Here is a 14,859-nt window from a genome sequence, read left to right as displayed (position 1 = left end):
GTGACCGAGCTTTTGCAGTTGCGGCTCTTAGGTTGTGGAATGCACTTCCAGTTGGCGTGAGATCTTCCACCACATTGGACATTTTTAAATCTAGCCTAAAGACTCATTTATTTTCTTTAGCTTATGAAGTTGCCTGAATTATATAGCAGGTGGTTTATGGTTAAGTGGTTTATGGCCTATCTTGCATGCTTTATATTTTATCTTATGTATTAGTTTTATTATCTCTTATTTTTTGTGTAAAATTGTACAGCACTTTGGTACAACACACGTTGTGGTGACAGTCATCGCTCAGTCTCATAGATCCATAGTTATGGACATAACTATGTTATTTTCACTAAATTTCACTATGTAGTTCTCTTCAACTTCTGCCATAAAGCACATATGTTCTTACATAAATTTCAGTGTTGAAATGAAATCATTAAATCGTCAGAATCTCCACCTCAAGAAAAATGTATAACTCATTGTAATTTAAGCTATAAATCGTAATGAATATACTTTTAATCAAGCATGGTTCATTTTAGCTTGCAAATTTGTCACTGAATCAAAAATAATATATAGAAAATGCTAGTATTTGTCAGTGTCTGGCCACGAGAATAACTTCCTATTATAGCATTAAAGCGTAAAGCAGTGTTGCAGAATCAAACATAGAAGTGACTTGGTTTTCTGAATGAGCAGCAGAGCAATCGAGCATGAATATAATGTATTTCATATATGAAACTACGAATACAAAGGTTATACGACTAAATATACACAAATACTACACATATATAGAAAACAAAAGTAAAGTCAAGAAAAATAGAGGTGATCAAAGGAATGGCAAATTACAAACAGTTAAAACCTTTGAGAGCCAGCAAGGAAACGCAGTTTACACAATGCTTAAAGCGCATGGAAGGAAGTTGTTACTTGCATAAGTTCAGGTGCTGTAGTTGCCTTTCTGCCGGAGTTTCAGTGCGCATGGTTTGGAGCGATTGGTCCTTTTCCAGGAGGGTTCTTCGGCGGGTTTTTCAAACAAGGTTTTAACTTAAGAGTAAGATAGCTGGAAAATAAAGAAGAGAGAATCCGTCTCCTAGGTGATGGAGGATGACGAAGGCTTGACAACAGGAAAACTTGTGCAACCAAGAGACACGTATCATTGTGTTTTAAAGACAACAAACCAGAACGCCTCCTTGGGTACGCCAGCCAATGCTGAGGGTGCAATTTTGGCGGGCAAACTTTTCTTTTTCTCCATTTATGACCTCATTTCCTTGTTTTTTGAAATGTCAGATCTGAGTACATTTTCTTCAAAGTACTATTAAAAATACATCAATGCATTTTACAGTAATGTTTCCCAGCCCTAATAGACACAGTTTTGCTCAATTTTGCCAATGAAAATATAAAGACAAAGCAGAACATCTCCAAGCAACACACAATGGGATTTCATTTCTGAATCAATGTTTTGTGCTAATCAGGTGAACCAATGATTCAATGGATGATTCATAAGGAGAATTTACTTCACTCCTGAATGAATCAAATGAGTCATTTGAACAAATCGAATGAATGAATGAATGAATGAAAGAATTAATTAATTAATCATTAAGACATTTACCACCACCTACTGGCAGTTTTAGTTTCTTATTTAGAGTGCAATTTCAGAATCAGAAAGAGCTTTATCAGAAAGAGCTTTATTGCCAGGTATGTTGTTTACACATACTAGGAATTTGTTTTAGTGACAGAAATTTTCATATTTCAATTTCCATAAAGAAAAAACATTCAAGGTATAGTTCACCAAAAAATGAAAATTTAGTCATCATTTACTTATTCTCATAGTTCAGAAGTTTGTATGTAATACATTTTATGTTGAATCAAATAAAATATTTCTTTCTGAAGCTACTTTTTATAATATCTGTTTGATGCTTTACACAATAATGATTTAAGATTATCGGTTGGGGGTAATTTCTCAGCCAAATTTGATATGCAATAAATTTGATTAACTAATCGCCCACATCATGTAATTAATTCGATTAAAAATTTGAATCACTTGACATCCCTGTTACGGTACTGGTGTAGAGAGACGAGGCAGATACGGATTTCCACAATACATATACTTTTACTAGAATAAACCAAGGCAGGAACACCAAACATACACGTTAACACAACAGAGAACGGACCAGGAGTGCAGGGAGTGAGTGCAATATATAGGAGTGCTGACAATAGAGTCCAGGTGCAGGTGATCCGTGATGATGAGGAACTGACAAGGGAAGTGAGTGCAGGTGAGGAGAACAGGAGGATCTTGGGAAATGGAGTCCAGGGAAACAAGGGATCCGTAACAGTACCTCCCCCTCCCGGTAGGCGCGTCCTCGCGCCGTAGATGTAACAACCGGGAGGGGGGCGGGCGCCCTGGAGACCTCAAACCGGAGCAAGGGGAGGAGTAGACTGGAGTGGAGGTCTCCAGGGCAGGCTCAAACACCATGGCGGGTCAGGAGCCGTGGGCAGCCATGGCGGGTCAGGAGCCGTGGGCAGCCATGGCGGGTCAGGAGCCGTGGGCAGCCATGGCGGATCAGGAACCGTGGGCAGCCATGGCGGGTCAGGAACCGTGGGCAGCCATGGCAGGTCAGGTGCAGCGGGCAGCCATGGCGGGTCAGGTGCAGCGGGCAGACATGTAGCGGGCAGACATGGCGGGTCAGGTGCAGCGGGCCGCCATGGCGGGTCAGGGACCGAAGGCTTCATGCCGTAGTGCCCAGGCGGCGCAGAAGGACCGGCGGGAGATGGCGGAACCCAAGGCTCTGCCGACCGAAGCGCAGCCGGGGTTCCAGAAGGCCGCAGTTGAACAAGGATGACAGACAACAAAGTGAACACCGGGGGGAGTGAGGAGGCCAACTGGAACTGAGGGACGGAGGGACGGAGCGGAGACGGAGGAGTGCAGTCCAGAGGGGAAGGCAGGCTGACGAGGGACCAAGGTGTGAGCGGAGGCAGGATGGAGACTTGTGAAGCTGGTGGACTGATGGGCAACGGTGGAGACGAGGGAGGTTGGAGCCAGGGTGTAGGTAATCGCCCAGAGGTCCGAGGTGGAGATCTGGGCGAGGGGGCTTGAGGTGGAGGTTCAGTGTAAACGTGAATGGATGGAGGAGGGAGAGGGAGGCAGGGAGGGTAAACAGTCTTAGGGCTGTATGTAGTTTCAACCACAAAGTTCATAATAGGGGCTGGTTCGGCGGCGGCGGCTGGAGCGGCAGGCTCGGCGGCGGCGGCTGGAGCGGCAGGCTCGTAGGCGGCGGCGGCTGGAGCGGCAGGCTCGTAGGCGGCGGCGGCTGGAGCGGCAGGCTCGTAGGCGGCGGCGGCTGGAGCGGCAGGCTCGTAGGCGGCGGCGGCTGGAGCGGCAGGCTCGTAGGCGGCGGCGGCTGGAGCGGCAGGCTCGTAGGCGGCGGCGGCTGGAGCTGAGGGCTCGGAGAGGGTTGGAGCGGCTTGCTCGGCGGAGACTGGAGCGGCAGGCTCGGCGGAGACTGGAGAGCTTGGCTCGGCGGAGACTGGAGAACTTGGCTCGGCGGAGACTGGAGAACTTGGCTCGGCGGAGACTGGAGAGGCTTGCTCGGCGGAGACTGGAGCGGCTTGCTCGGCGGAGACTGGAGCGCTTGGCTCGGCGGAGACTGGAGAGCTTGGCTCGGCGGAGACTGGAGAACTTGGCTCTGTCCAAAAGTCTATAAGCCAGGCCACCTCACTTGGTGGCTCGCACAGGGTTGGAGCAGGCTCTGGAGATACTGGAGCGGGCTCTGGAGATACTGGAGCGGGCTCTGGAGATACTGGAGCGGGCTCTGGAGATACTGGAGCGGGCTCTGGAGATACTGGAGCGGGCTCTGGAGATACTGGAGCGGGCTCTGGAGACACTGGAGCGGGCTCTGGAAACACTGGAACGGGCTCTGGAGATACTGGAGCGGGCTCTGGAGATACTGGAGCGGGCTCTGGAGATACTGGAGCGGGCTCTGGAGATACTGGAGCGGGCTCTGGAGACACTGGAGCGGGCTCTGGAGACACTGGAGCGGGCTCTGGAAACACTGGAGCGGGCTCTGGAGACACTGGAGCGGGCTCTGGAAACACTGGAGCGGGCTCTGGAGACACTGGAACGGGCTCTGGAGAGACTGGAGCCGCTTTCTTCCTCCTCCTCCGCTTACTGGGCCCAGTAGAGGAATGTGGGTCCAGCATGGGGCAGGCAGGGAGTTCGTTGGAGGGGTATGCGGAGGAAGACGGAGATTGACTGACTGGCCCGGCCCACCGTGTTTCTGGATGGACTGGACGACAACACTTATCCTGAACCGTGTCCACGAAGAATTTGGAGCCATTTAAACACAAAATTAAATTGATAGTTTCGCTTAAGGAGAAACGAAAAACAGGTTCATCAAAACGGATAGTGTCGTCATCCAATCCATCCAAAAACAGGGAGATCAAAACTGCTTCAGGCCAGTCAGACAAATAAGCGAGCTCAACAAACTCCTCCACATACCTCTCCAGCGAACGACCTACCTGCAGAAGCCCGATGAGGCGATCGCTGGCTGTCAAGGTGAGAGGCGTTGGAGGAGCTGGATCCAGGGAGCCGGTGAAAGTCTCCATTTTTTTTTTTTTTTTTTTTGTGGAAAATCCAGTCGGTTTTTGGTCCGTTCTTCTGTTGCGGTACTGGTGTAGAGAGACGAGGCAGATACGGATTTCCACAATACATATACTTTTACTAGAATAAACCAAGGCAGGAACACCAAACATACACGTTAACACAACAGAGAACGGACCAGGAGTGCAGGGAGTGAGTGCAATATATAGGAGTGCTGACAATAGAGTCCAGGTGCAGGTGATCCGTGATGATGAGGAACTGACAAGGGAAGTGAGTGCAGGTGAGGAGAACAGGAGGATCTTGGGAAATGGAGTCCAGGGAAACAAGGGATCCGTAACAATCCCTAGTACATAGTATAAAATACTGGAAAATGTGTTTAATATTTGTATATAAAAATGTTCTACCTAATTCTGTGATGTAAATTATTTGTCTTGTAGGTTAAATGATTGTGACTTGACAGACAAAAGCTGTTCAGCTTTGGCTCCAGTTCTTAGATCAGATTCAAATCTGAGAGAGCTAAACATGAACAATAATAATCTACAGGATTCAGGAGTGAAGCTGCTCTGCACCGGACTGAAGAATATAAAGTGTAAATTAGAAATACTGAGGTAAGTTATGTTACATTAGAATATATTTTTAGTTCCTTTTTACTTTTAAATATATTTCAATCATGACAACTCTTGGAATAGGTTTTAGCATGTTATTGAATATGGCAGTGTTAATGTATTTTGTCTTGGCAGACTAGATCTGATAAGCTGCTGTTGATACAGACACACTGCTGTGATTATGTAAGATATGCTGCTGCTGCATAAATGGACATCCATAAATCCTGTATCAGATTTAGGCACGTGAAGCTGGGAGAGGTGGATAGTTTCAGAGGAACTCTGATAGGACTACCTTACAACAAACAATGAACCAGTCTATTTAAATGTTGAACAATCTCATTGGCTGCAGGATCAGCTGAGGCTAATCAGCTTGTGCCATGATGTGATCGCATGTAAATGACAAATGTCTTAAAGCTATAAATGATTAAAGTGTTGGTCAAAACTAAATGGGGAGCAGAGTACACTGTTTTTTTTTTTTTTTTTTTTAATTCGATCCCTTTTCGACTATGGGAGCATAATTTATGACTCTGCCTGGAAAAAATATAAACATGCTTGACAGGGATTACATCGTCATTGCATCAAAAGGGATTACGACTTGCTCTGAGGGCATTCAGAACTTTACCAGTGCAAAGTTTGTACATAGAAGCCGATGAACCATCACTTCAGCCGGCTGTAGCTGTCACTCCAATATGCTATTAAACTAAAAAGGAAACAAAAATAACCCAACCTTATCTCTTATTTCCTGCTCTCTCTCTCTCTCTCTCTCTGTAAATGTAGGTTAAGCTACTGTTGTATGACAGATGAAGGTTGTTCTGCTCTGACTGCAGCTCTGAAATCAAACCCATCACACCTGAGAGAGCTGGACCTGAGCAGGAATAAATCAGGAAACTCTGGAGTGAAAAACCTCAGTGATCTACTGATGAACCCACAATTCAAGCTGGAGAAACTACAGTTAGTATCATTATACTGTACAGTTTACTGTTTAGTTTACGTTGCATTGTTTATACCATAGCATTGCATCTTCTGGCTTTTGCCATTGGTCACAGATAAAATTAGGTGTTCAACTATTTGCATTTCAAGTATTTTAAACAATGCACTGATTGGGTACATGTTCCACAGAAATATCATGAGATTTGCATCTGCTGCTACAAAATATGAAAAATGAAAGAAGAAACAACAATTTACAAACAGAACAAGTGTGACACTATTACAAGCAGAATATTAGAACTATAGACTAAATGACAGACTATATGCCTGCTGTAACTCTTCAATAAGATGTTCATCATAGATCTGAGTCATTTTCTTTTCTCTTTCTGTCTTTAGTCTGAATAGATGCAGTATTACAGAGAAACAGTGTCTCATTCTGACTTCAGCTCTGAAATCAAACCCATCACACCTGAGAGAGCTGAACCTGAGCGTGAATAAACTAGGAGACTCTGGAGTGAAAAACCTCAGTGATCTACTGATGAACCCACAATTCAAGCTGGAGAAACTACAGTTAGTATCATTATACTGTACTGCAGTTACAGTGTGATTAAAGTTTAAGTTAGGTCAGCAACCTTTTTGTCATGAAGACAAGTCATGCCAGTTTTAAGTTCCTGAGTTAATCACACAGTTCATTGTTGTGTGGCTCTTAAAAATGATTTGGCACCTGTTCTTCCCCTATAGGAGCCAATGGCTCCTTAATGAATCTTTTTAGTCAGATTGGGTATCAGCTTCGATACTGACATTTTTGCCGGATCGAGTATCGGTCAGACAGGACCGATCTAATTTCGATACTGTGTGTGTACTATTCTGTGTTATTGTTATAAGCCCCACATAAGGCAAAAAACATTAAAAAGCAGTAAAAAGTTTCCGTGCACTATATTCCAAGTGTTCTGAAGCCATTTCATAGTTTATTGTGATGTACAGATGAATATTTAGTTAAATTAAAATTCATGTGAACTCTTCCCTCCTCTGCGGCTGTCAGTCATTCTCCATTCAGCATTCAAACTGTGTGTTGCATTCGGATATGACAGTCAACACAATGAAACGCTCTCAAAGATGATATAATGTTTCTATTATACTTCATCTGTAGACAAAGGTTTATGGTTTTGCATAAAAGGACTTTCTTGTTGAAGTTTATCATGGTTTCTAAATCATTTTACTTTCTCCCCGGTGTCTGTTATCACAACACTGGAGTAGAGTGCACTATGAATTGTTCTTCACGTGCACAGTAACTGAAATTTAAAACTGTTAAAAGAAAAGGCTAAATAAAGTATTGCATAGATATACTGGTAATACTATGCATCAATCTTCCCTTTGTGCTTTGAACTTTTCAATGCAGAGCGCTGCCGCTAACTTACGATGTATCAAGCGCATCATTCTGCACACGGGATGCGCATAAGCGCTTTGTGCCGCCCTGTATGCTCATTTTATAATGTTTTGCGCAATGAAAGATTGTTGCTGTCTCATTAAAAAAAATTCACTGATGCACAATTATTTAATGAATAATTCACTACATTTGTGTCTGTTTGTTATTTTGTTTTACAAAGTTAGGAAAGTAATGTTTAAGTCAAGCCTGATGCCTTGTACAAAAGAATGATCCCAGCCTCTTCCACACAGTGAGACATACTTTTTTTATTATTACTTGAATACCAAATCGGTACTCGGTATCGGCCAATACTGAATCCCAGGTATCAGAATCGGTATCGGAGGCAAAAAGGCAGATCGGAGCATCCCTACTTGTAAGTTTCTGGTCTTTTTTTTTAATCGTTCTTTCCAAACTCTTCTTTTTTCGACAACTTGTTACTGTAAGGAATGATTACCTCAAAATGTAGATCTGTATTAGGGATGCCACAATTCTGAATATAATATTGAACCGTTTGATACAACAGCCAAGGTTCAGTACGCGCTTGTGAATTGCATTGCAGCCCCTTTAAATAAAGTTTTAAAAACGAAGCATTCAATCTATGTCAGAACATCCATGAATCTTTCTATAGCATTGTAGGCAGGGCAGCCAGAGTGAATTTTGATGCTCTTGTCAGCGGCGGTGTGAACGCATAAAAGGGCCTCTCCAAACTGTTTCCTCTTCAGCTTTATCCACAAGCTCTCCCAACCAGCAGCCAATCAGTGGAAACCAGAAGCTGATGGTAACTAGTGTCAGCTGGTCTCCATTAAGCTTTTCACTGAGGAGAGAGAACATTTTATTGTTGTTGTTGTTGTTTTTGGCTTTTAAAGAAAATAAAGAGTGTTGCAATAAAAAAATAATATTTTTTTCTCCTTTAAAGTCATCATGAAATCAAAATTGATTACTAGTCTTGTGGTGAACAATTAATCCATGCAAGTTAATACACAGAAAAAAATAGTTTGTCATGGTAAACTTTAAAAGTTACTTTTGGTCTAGAATGACGTTCCTTCTGATGACGTCAGTTTGACAGCCTAGGTTGAAAACACTTAAACCACACATCACCAACCGTTAGTCTACTGAGCGAGAGATGGAGAGGAGGAGCGCTAAAGTAAAACCTTGCAGAGTCCTGCACGGGTCCTGTTTGATAAACCCGCACCCACAGTTATTAACAGCACACCTGACCCGATATCCGAAAGAAATTCCACTACACCAACGTATGACCATATGCAACAGTAAATAAATGAGTTATAATAATAATATTTCATTATATTTATATAGCGCTTTTCTGGGTACTCAAAGCGCTTTACATATGGAAGGGGGAATCTCCTCCACCACCACCAATGTGCAGCATCCACCTGGATGATGGGATGGCAGCCATATTGTGCCAGAATCAGTTTTAAGCAGATATTTAAAATCAATGTATGTTGGTGCAGTCTTTATATAAAGTGGCAGATTGTTCCAAAGCTGTGGTGCAGCTACTGAAAAGGCATGGTCTCCTTTCAATTTTCCATGCACGTCCATGCAAACCCTTATAAACAAATAATAATGTTTTGAACTCAATATGATATTTTTCTTTAATATAATTTAATATAATATTCTTTAACTGATAAAAACAACTTCTGACCACAGTATTGATCTGTTTATCAAAAGTCAGAACAAAGTCAAAAGTAATGCCCAGGTTTCTAACATGTGTATGGATATTACCAGATAGAGGTCCCAGTTTACTGGCAACAACCTCTGTGAAAGCAGAGGAGCCAAAAACTTAAGATCTCTATCTTTAACTGAAGGAAGTTGACAGACATCCACTGTTTAACATCTCTCAAACAATCAAACAAACACTGCAAACTAGGATCATCCTTTGGATGCAAGGGAACATAACACTGAGTATCATCAGCGTAACAATGGTATGAGACATTATGCTTCCTAAAAATAGTATACAAAGGGAACATCTATAAATAAAATAAAACAGGACCCAGAATCAAGCCCTGTGGAACCCCATACAAAACTGGAGCATGAGTAATTGCCTGTCTCTACTGAAAAAGTTTGATCCTTTAAATATAAGGCAAACTAATTCAAAATGACCTTGGATCCCAATTTGCTGTAAACAATTTAAAAGAATGCCATGATCGAGTGTGTCAAATGCTGTGTTGAGATCTAGAAAAAATAAAAACGGCACATTTACCAGAATCGATAATCAGAAATAAGTAATTTAATACTTTAAACAATTCAGACTCTATACTGTGCTGTGATCTGAAACCAGACTGATATTTATCCAAAATACCATTTTTCTGTAAGAAAGAAGAAAGCTGATTAAACGACCTTCTCCAAAACTTTTGATAAAAATGGTAATTTAGAGATTGGATGATAGTTATTCAAAACTGTTGGATCAATATTTGTTTTTTTTTTTGAGAAGCGGCTGCACAATGGCATGTTTAAAATAAGATGGGACTATTACACTGACTAAACTGCTATTAAGTATGCGTATGTTATGGACAATGAACACAGGTGCATTTTATTGATGGCATTTTGAATGCACAGAGATACTGTGACGAGACCCTGAGGCCCATTGTTGTGCCATTTGTCCACGACCATCACCTCATGTTGCAGCATGATAATGCACGGCCCCATGTTGCAAGGATCTGTACACAATTCCTGGAAGCTGAAAACATCCCAGTTCTTGCATGGCCAGCATACTCACCGGACATGTCACCCAGTGAGCATGTTTGGGATGCTCTGGATTGATGTATACGACAGCGAGTTCCAGTTCCTGCCAATATCCAGCAACTTCGCACAGCCAATGAAGAGAAGTGGACCAACATTCCACAGGCCACAATCAATAACCTGATCAACTCTATGCGAAGGAGATGTGTTGCACTGCGTGAGGCAAATGTTGGTCACATCAGCATCTTGATATGCCACACCTGTGAGGTGGATGGATTATCTCGGCAAAGGAGAAGTGCTCACTAACACAGATTTAGACAGATTTGTGAACAGTATTTGAGAAAAAATAGAATGTGAGAGAATAGTGTACATAGAAAAAGTCTTAGATCTTTGAGTTCAGCTCATGAAAAATGGGTGCAAAAACAAAAGTGTTGCGTTTTGTTCAGTGTATTTGCTTCTTCTTAGCCCTTGGTGTTCCCTGTAATTAGAGTATTCTCTGTCTGAAGTACACAACTGCATGTGCTTGTATTTTGTGTTAAGCTGCGTTACTTTGACAATGTGGAAAATACAATAATAGAAACAAAATGTAATAGCCTTTTTACCGGTTATTATCTAAATGAATCTACTGCGAAATATAAGAGCTTGTTAAAACTCAAACGTGAGATTTTACTGGGACAGCATGTTCTAAATTTCGTTCTTCTTTTATTTAAATAGCCTAACCTTTACTCTGTCAGTAATTACTGTGCTGCTAATTTCTGATTTGGGAACGATTTGTTTGTCAGAAACATTTTAGGCTACCTTATTAAAAGTATTGCTCTTAACAGACCTGTGTTTTATATCACTAGTGCAGTGTCCGTTCTCGGAGCATAAGCCCTGCCCGCGTGAGGCACCGCTTTCAGCTAGTTTATTTCACTGTTCTGTAGTTTATTAAAAGTTTATTAATTCTGAAAGTGTCACGTGTCCATATTGCATCAAATGGGTCTGCAGCAATACACCTGCCACATGTGAAGTCAATTGGATGAACGGTTCACAACATAAACAAAATGCAAACAGACAGACAGACACAGAGATTCCTGCTGTTATGCATTGTGTACGGAGCAAATAGGGATAGCTCTCTTAGCTTGAGTTATTGACGCCAGACAGACTTCTGTTACGGACAGATGGTGAGAGACACAGAGAGCGAGTTGATGGTACTTTATTGAGAACACAGCAGAGGATGAACAACAGAGAAGGTAGGTAGATGGTGAATATAACAGAGATGTATGATGAAACAAAACTGATACTGTCCTTGTACTTGCAGGTGTGGATGATGGAGGCAGAGCGGATGTCTGGAGATGACGGCAGGTAAACACTCACACACTCGGACGCTGGAGACACGGAGACTGGGAAACACGCTGGAGTGGAAACAGGTAGGTATTTCTAGAGGATGAGGAGATCGACTAGAAGAGTCCTTCGTATAAATGAGATCGGACAACAGGCAGAAGGTGAGTGCTGGCTTTATGGTCCGTGGTGATGAGGTGCAGATGGGGATCAGTTATGTGTGATCAGTACTCGGGTGAGGGAGTGCGCAGTGATTAGCTGATGGGAGAGCCTCGGGTGTCTGTGTGCCTTCCCAGTCCACTAGATATTCTAGAAGAACACCATGGCGCCAAGAGTCCAAGATTTCTTTGACCTGGTAAGCCTCTAGAATGAGAGGAAAGGGGGTTCCTCTGTCGTGCTAGGCTCTGTGGGAACAGAAACAGAGGGATGGTGAGGTTTGAGGAGTGAGACATGAAACGTGCGGTGAATCTTTACTGTGGTGGTAACTGGAGCTGATAAGTGACCAGGTTGATCTGCTTGACTATGGAGAAAGGGCCAATGAACCTGCTACTGAGCTTCTTGCAGGGCAGACGCGTCGTGATGTCCCAGGTTGACAGCCAAACCTTTTGACCAGGTTGGTAGACTGGAGCAGCAGAGCCGTCTCATGTCGGCTGTCATCCTGCATCTGCGCAAGGCTCTCTGTAGCTGATGATGGGCTGCGTCCCAGACCCTCTTGCTCTCTCGGAACCAGTAGTCGATGACTGGCACATCCAATGGCTCCCTGGACCAAGGGAAGAGAGGGGGTTGGTAATTGAGTACGCACTGGAAGGGAGTAAGTCCAATGGTCGGTTGACGAAGGGAGTTTTGGGGCGTACTCGGCCCAACCCAGGAACTGGTTCCAAGAGTTCTGGTGGCTGTAGCAGAAGGTACGTAGGAAGTGCCCAATCTCCTGAATCTTCCTCTCCGTCTGCCCGTTCGACTGCGTGTGGTAACCAGACGATACACTGCAAAAAATGCTGTTCTTACTTAGAATTTTTGTCTTGTTTCCAGTCCAAATATCTAAAAATTCTTAGATCAAGAAGCATTTTCTTGACAAGTAAAAAAAATTTCTTTTTTTAGGAAAAATATGTCAAAATTAAGTGAGTTTTTACTTAAAACAAGCAAAATAATCTGCCAATGGGGTAAGCAAAATAATCTTAATCCAAACTGAAAAACAAGATTATATATCTTATTTTTGGTTTGAAATAAGATTATTTTGCTTACCCCCATTGATTCAAGAACTTTAAGATATTTTGACTAGAAACAAGACAAAAACTCTAAGTAAGAACAGCATTTTTTGCAGTGTAGGCTTACGGTCACACCTAAGAGGGAGAAGAAGGCCATCCATACTCTTGAAGTGAACTGGGGTCCATGGTCAGACACAATGGGCCCTATAATGCACCCGGTGCAATGCGACGCAAGGCGCAGCGCAAGTGTGTTTGCTAGTCTGCGTCCGGCGCCGTTCGCTTTTTCCCGTTCAGCGCCACGTCCTTAAATTAGTAAATGCATTTGCGCCAGTTAGTGCGCCCATGGGCGTGCTGGTCTAAAAAAGAGGTGTGTTCAGGCGCATTGCCGGCGCATTGCTATTTTAAGGAGCTGAAAATAGACCGCGCCATAGACCAACTCAAACCTGGTCTAAAGTCTAAAGTCAATGGCGCAATATTTTTTTGTTAGAGCGCGTTCGTAGAAACTGTGCCTCTGGGCGCATCCACAGTGCGCGTTGACTTTGCTTATTACACACAGGGATGCGCATCACACAAACATGCCAAATATTAAAAACAAAAGGATTACAGTGTAAAAGAATATTATTGTGTAGGCTACATAAATATAAAAATGTAATGATGAATAGTCATTGCGTGTATTAGAATTAGGCTACCTATTTTCAATTCAGCCTATTACTACTTATAATGATGAACGAAATTGGCTAATTAATTGAACAATCGTGCCAATACACACACATATATATTAACTGACTCATTGCGCAGAGCTATTTGAAAGCCTGAATTTGCAAGCCCGCTTTAACTTCGCGCACGAGCAGATCGGTTTCTTCGCTTGAAAAGCATTCAGCTTTTCCGCCAACAAATAGCAATCCGCCATGGCCCGAGCGCATCTCGCTCTTAAAGGGAATGGGAGATGACACTCTGAATGGTTTATTGAACATTATGCCCATTACTCATTAAGAGAATACGGACAACCCAGTTCAAAAATGCGCCCCGGCGCACGGACCGTTTTTCCGTGCGCTTTACACTTTGCGTTTAGATCGTTAAAATAGGGCCCAATATCTCCAGGAATGCCATAATATCTGAAGATGTGGTTAAACATGAGTTCGGCGGTCTCCATGGCAGTAGGAAATCGCTTGAGGGGACTCAATCTGCAGGATTTGGAGAATCTGTCGATTACCATCAGAATGCAAGTATTCTTGTCAGAGGCAGGTAGGTTGGTGATAAAGTCCACCCCTAGGTGTGACCAGGGTCTGTTGGGAACTGGCAGAGGAGGGAGCTTGCCAGATGGAAGGTGACGAGGGCTCTTGGAAATGCCGCATTCCTGACATTCCTGGACATACCTTCTCACATCCCTGGGCATGTTGGGCCACCAGAAGCGTTCTTTAAAGCTGCAGTCCGCGATTTTTGTCCATCTAGCGTTTAATAAACAGAACTGCATGTGTCTTGCGGAAGAATATTGTAGCCGGAGCTATTTTTCTCCGTGTATGTCTATGGCGAGTCACACAGTTACTGTGATACTCTGCGGTGGGTCCTACCTGTCCAGTCTGAAATATAAACACTTATTATAAGTGTACCATAATGATTCAGGGTAAGACAAAAACATGGTTTGGAAAATGGATTCATGTTCTCATTATATAATTTTTGTAAATTTTGAACACAAAAAAGTTACGGACAGCAGCTTTAAGCAGCGAGAGGGTTTCATTGTCCCCTGGGTGGCCAGTGCCTAGAGATGTGTGTGACGAGTGCGCTGGGTTCTGACGATGTATTGCAAACCAGGTGGGCAGCACGGCGGAGTGTTGGTAGAGGCATTGGATGGGCACGAACGTCTGGGTTCAGGTTCCTTGCTAGTCTCCTCCAAGGGATAGAGACGGGACAGAGCATCAGCCTTCACATTCTTTGGACCAGGATGAAAAACGTGTGAAAAACAGCGCCCAGCAAGCTTGACAGGGGTTTTGACTCTTCCCAGGTGAAAAAAAGTAAATTTCTATAATATAGTTAAAGTTCTCTATTTTTGTGCACTAATTTTGTACTTAACATACTAAAAATTCTCCTTTAGTACTTCTTAAGATC

The 14,859-nt window shown here is 43.1% G+C and overlaps 1 protein-coding gene across 5 annotated transcripts in view; it reads left to right on the top strand.

The window, feature by feature from the left end:
- LOC125258705 (NACHT, LRR and PYD domains-containing protein 3-like) overlaps positions 1–14,859 on the top strand; it is a 62,939-nt gene that overhangs the window by 34,786 nt on the left and 13,294 nt on the right. For all 5 annotated transcript variants that reach the window (XM_048175693.1, XM_048175691.1, XM_048175690.1 and 2 more), the window contains exons 8-10: positions 5,011–5,181; positions 5,956–6,129; positions 6,502–6,675. In XM_048175693.1, the coding sequence (XP_048031650.1) occupies positions 5,011–5,181; positions 5,956–6,129; positions 6,502–6,675 (519 nt within the window). The remainder of the gene's footprint in view (positions 1–5,010; positions 5,182–5,955; positions 6,130–6,501; positions 6,676–14,859) is intronic.

This window comes from Megalobrama amblycephala, linkage group LG23 (genome assembly GCF_018812025.1).
Source record: "Megalobrama amblycephala isolate DHTTF-2021 linkage group LG23, ASM1881202v1, whole genome shotgun sequence".
Classification (NCBI taxonomy): domain Eukaryota; kingdom Metazoa; phylum Chordata; class Actinopteri; order Cypriniformes; family Xenocyprididae; genus Megalobrama; species Megalobrama amblycephala.
The sequence above is the reverse complement of the archived record's forward strand: the minus strand, read 5'-3'. Positions and strand labels throughout refer to the sequence as shown.